Here is a 4,260-nt window from a genome sequence, read left to right as displayed (position 1 = left end):
CTTATTATTTATTAAATGAACCTGCTATTTATTATAACCTTTGCCAAATACTTTTGTATAAATTAAGTTATGAATAAAAAGAATTATGATAATCGTAAATTATTTCAAAGTTTCTTACTATTTTTTATGACAGTCTCATAATATTCATATAATATTTATTAATCAATCATCGTGAATTTCGAAATGTATCTGAGGATTATTACCGACAGTGCAATTGCCTCGCGAGCGTGATTCCATAGCGCAGATATGTACATGTATACACACACATTGATATAATTCGCGTTGTTTACTTCGGTTATTCTCCGGAAGGTGTCTTCGTACTTTTCCGTAATTCTTCGTCGATTCACGAAACGGTCGTTCATATGGCGCCACAAGCGTGATTAGTCAGTCAGTCAGCCGCGAGCCGCGGTGAACTGAAGGTGTAGTGAGTGTTTCTGTGGGCCGTCGGGCCAAAAATGGCGGAGCGTACGAAGACGACAGCCCCGGCCACCCGGCCCGTTCCCATGAAGCTGTTTGCCTCCTGGGAAGTAGATTGTACTGCACCGAACTGTATACCCAGGTAATCAATAATCAATCATAGATTCTTATACAGCTTCTGTGTTTTATCCGATATTCGCATTGTTACTCCGTTGTCACTGGTGGACGCCAGACACTCGACGGACATTCACGGTATTCACACGCCCTTTTTTCCATGATCATTCGCATTTTTCTGTTCGCACCCCTGCCTCAAGGGCACCAGTGTTTGCGTACTGCTTTGACCTTCCATCGGATTAACGTGTTTCTTTTATAACATACGCCAGATAGGTTATTCGGGATGCGTGTCAGGTTGGGACTGCGTGGCGCGCTCTGCCTATTGTAGGATGCTAGCTGTCAATCGGATGTGACAGATGACCGAACGTGTGCATCATAATCTCGATCCCGATATTCACAGTGGTTTTATCTCGCCGATAGTCGATCGATATCGTTCCAAAACCGACGATTTTCCTTTCTTTTTTCTTTCTCTATTTGTTTATATTCGACGGTTTATACTCAACGAGTAAATGCAAGAGATTCGATGCAGAGCGAAAGAGAGAGCGGGAGAGTGAGAGAGAGAGGAACGAAAGGAAAGTTCAAAGTTTTGTGTACGAGTCTACCGACATTGGCTACCGGGAAAGAATTGTTGCTATGTTGTAGGTCGAATGGTAGATGCTTAGTCGCGTGCGAATAAACAAGTCAAACAAACAGTCGTGTGTTGATTGTGCGTGTACGCTCGTTAGGTTAGAATATGTTCCGCCAAAGTTCACGCTTTCGTGCAATGGGATATCGTGTTCGAATGTCATGGTTGTCCGTTTTCACGGGCGCGTTAATTCGATCTTAGCGTCCGTTTCGTGATATAATGTCCCATTGAATCATTTTCTTTCCTCGTTACGCGTTTCTATGCACCGATGAATATTCGAAAGTAAACAGAAGCCTTCAGGCAGAATATATTATACGAGTAATCCGTAAGTACGTTAATCGCGAATTATTTCTGCTACGTATTTTTATGAATAGTTCACCATGTTTCTCTCTGTTTGAAACGAAATAGACAGGGGCCATGATTCGAACTGAGTAACCGTTTATTATTAACACGCATTATTACATCTTGTTCGAATTTAAGGAATTTAGTCCTTAAGTGTTAGATAATGAAAGTTTGGATTAGATTTACGCTTGGTATTTTATTTTTATTTGTATGAGATAAAAGATGATTAGGATATATATATATATATATATACATACCAATCATCCTTTATATATATATATATATATACACACGTATATGTATTTTATTCGCCTTTTGCGCTAAAAATAAGACTGTTTTTATCGCAATTAAATAAATTTAACATTAACATTATAATGTTAATAACTTGTTAAGATACAATATAGGATATATATTATACATTGAGTGTTAAATTAATCGCGTACTCATGTATTAAAGATTAATATACAAATATTCATTTATTAATCGACTACTGGCATGTATTCACGTATTAAACAATTAATAGATATATCTGCAAATCTATACGTTAGCAGATACATATTTAGCATTGGAATTGTCATCTTGTAAAATTTGTATCAAAGAAATGGAGAAGTCTACGTACCGTTATGTGTACACTTTCAAAAAAATGATTAAAATCTCATGATCAAAGAATACATAAAAATATCTACATATTATGAATAATTATCCACATAATGATAATAAATTTATAAAATTTCTGTGAAGAATCGACAACTGATTATTCCGTTGCGTTAAAAGTTAGATCAAACCTTCCAGTCGTTTACAAACATATTTTAATTTCGTTTCTCTTGTTTCTGCTCAAAATTCTTCCTCAAGGTTGTGCGATATGTTCAAGGTGGTTTTTGTTTTGCGTGATATTTCGAACGTCGGCCGTAACCGATCGAACATATCCAATATCCAATAACTTAGTAATTTTACTACGTGCCATCCGGCTGTTCCGGATCTTATTGCCAGTTCTTCCCGATAGAGGCGTTCTTATTGCGTATGAGTCGCTTTGTCGTGCCCGTAACGCAATGCGCTAAAACGTAATTTATATCCGCGTAGTTGCGTCGAGTTTTTTTTTTTTTCTTTTCCATCCGGCACGACGTTCGCATAAATCGACGCTACGATTAATAACAATAATAATAATAATAAATGCTCTTGTGGGGTCTTGAAATTTATTAAAAATAAAATCCATAATCTTCCACCATAAAGGTCAGAAGTTCTTCCACAAATTAGGATACGGTACAATTAAAACTTGCGTAATCTTCCTATTATTGCGTTGTTTATCGTTGCTTTACGTTTCAATATATCATCATTGTTATTACATGGTTTATTTCGTCATCGTTAATCACATTATTTATTTCATTGTATTACGTCTTCCTGGCTTAGTAAATCGAATCGTTCGTTACCATATTATGCAATGTACACATAAGAAATAATTCGAATTAATCAATATTCTATCATTATATAACGCTGAACCGTAATTCGCTGCCGTGCTTGGCTATACTTAATGTGCCGCTTGGTACATTTAGTTTACACATGATAACGCAAGCAAGAAACTTTCAAGATATCGATTAACATGTTCGATGTAGACGATTCTCCAATTACCGGGAATAACGGGTTTTAAGCTACGTACAGACCTTCGTCGTTCTAATTAATACCAGTCGCGAATTACTCGAGGTCATAGACTACAATTAGTATCGTCGGTCGAATAAATTGCCGATACACCGAGTTTCCTCAACGTTTTGCAACTTGTACAAAGTCTTGCCCGCCCCGTCTCTATGATAAATCGGATATTCGTAATGAACGTGGTCCACCTGTTGGTTTCCGGGAGACGCGGGTGCTCGCCATTTGAACGAGCTAAATGGAACGATGGAACATACATTTGCCCTGGGAAACGTCTTGCGCACCGTTGTCATTTCCAAGGGCAAATGCGGACGAAAGGGTTGAGCATTGGTGAATAATTTTTAATTAACAAACGACGCGAGTTAAATATCTTTTGGGGACTGTTTCGAAATTTCCAGAACATTCTGATGATGGCGCACGGATATTTGGACGCTCAAGTAATAGCAAATGCGCGAAGTTCGTCTCAGAGCTCTTTGTATCTTTTTATTCCTTCGGTTTATTTCGAAATGTTCGAAACGTCTCGAAGTTTACGAATGTATTTTGGTTTCCGCTAAAATTGTAATTTAAAACGGTAGATTGCAACTACTTTCTATCCACGATGAGTATACTCGTAGTGAGGGAATGGTAATATTTTGTGTTACGACGAGTATACTCGTCGTAGCATTTAATATTGCCATTTCTCTGCGACGTATAAAGTCGTCGTAGCACTTAATACTGCCTTTTCCTTGCGACAATTATACACGTCGTACTACGAAATAATATTTCCATTTCTTCACTACTATACTCGTCGTAGCATTTAATATCGCCATTTCTGTGCGACGAATAAACTCGTCGTAGCACTTAACATTGCCTTTTCCTTACGACGATTATACTCGTCGTACTACGAAATAATATTTCCATTTCTTCACTACTATACTCGTCGTAGCATTTGATATTGCCATTTCTGTGCGACGAATAAACTCGTCGTAGCACTTAATACTGCCTTTTCCTTACGACGATTATACTCGACGTACTACGAAATAATATTTCCATTTCTTCACTACTATACTCGTCGTAGCATTTGATATTGCCATTTCTGTGCGACGAATAAACTCGTCGTAGCACTTAATAATGCCTTT

The 4,260-nt window shown here is 37.6% G+C and overlaps 1 protein-coding gene across 5 annotated transcripts in view; it reads left to right on the top strand.

The window, feature by feature from the left end:
• The first annotated feature begins 379 nt into the window (after positions 1-379).
• Positions 380-4,260, top strand: part of LOC122576905 (phosphofurin acidic cluster sorting protein 2) — a 156,660-nt gene continuing 152,779 nt past the window's right edge. For all 5 annotated transcript variants that reach the window (XM_043747810.1, XM_043747809.1, XM_043747811.1 and 2 more), the window contains exon 1: positions 380-559. In XM_043747810.1, coding sequence (XP_043603745.1) covers positions 456-559 — 104 coding nt within the window. In that variant the 5' untranslated portion in view covers positions 380-455. The remainder of the gene's footprint in view (positions 560-4,260) is intronic.

This window comes from Bombus pyrosoma, linkage group LG17 (genome assembly GCF_014825855.1).
Source record: "Bombus pyrosoma isolate SC7728 linkage group LG17, ASM1482585v1, whole genome shotgun sequence".
NCBI classification, from domain to species: Eukaryota; Metazoa; Arthropoda; class Insecta; order Hymenoptera; family Apidae; genus Bombus; species Bombus pyrosoma.
The sequence above is the reverse complement of the archived record's forward strand: the minus strand, read 5'-3'. Positions and strand labels throughout refer to the sequence as shown.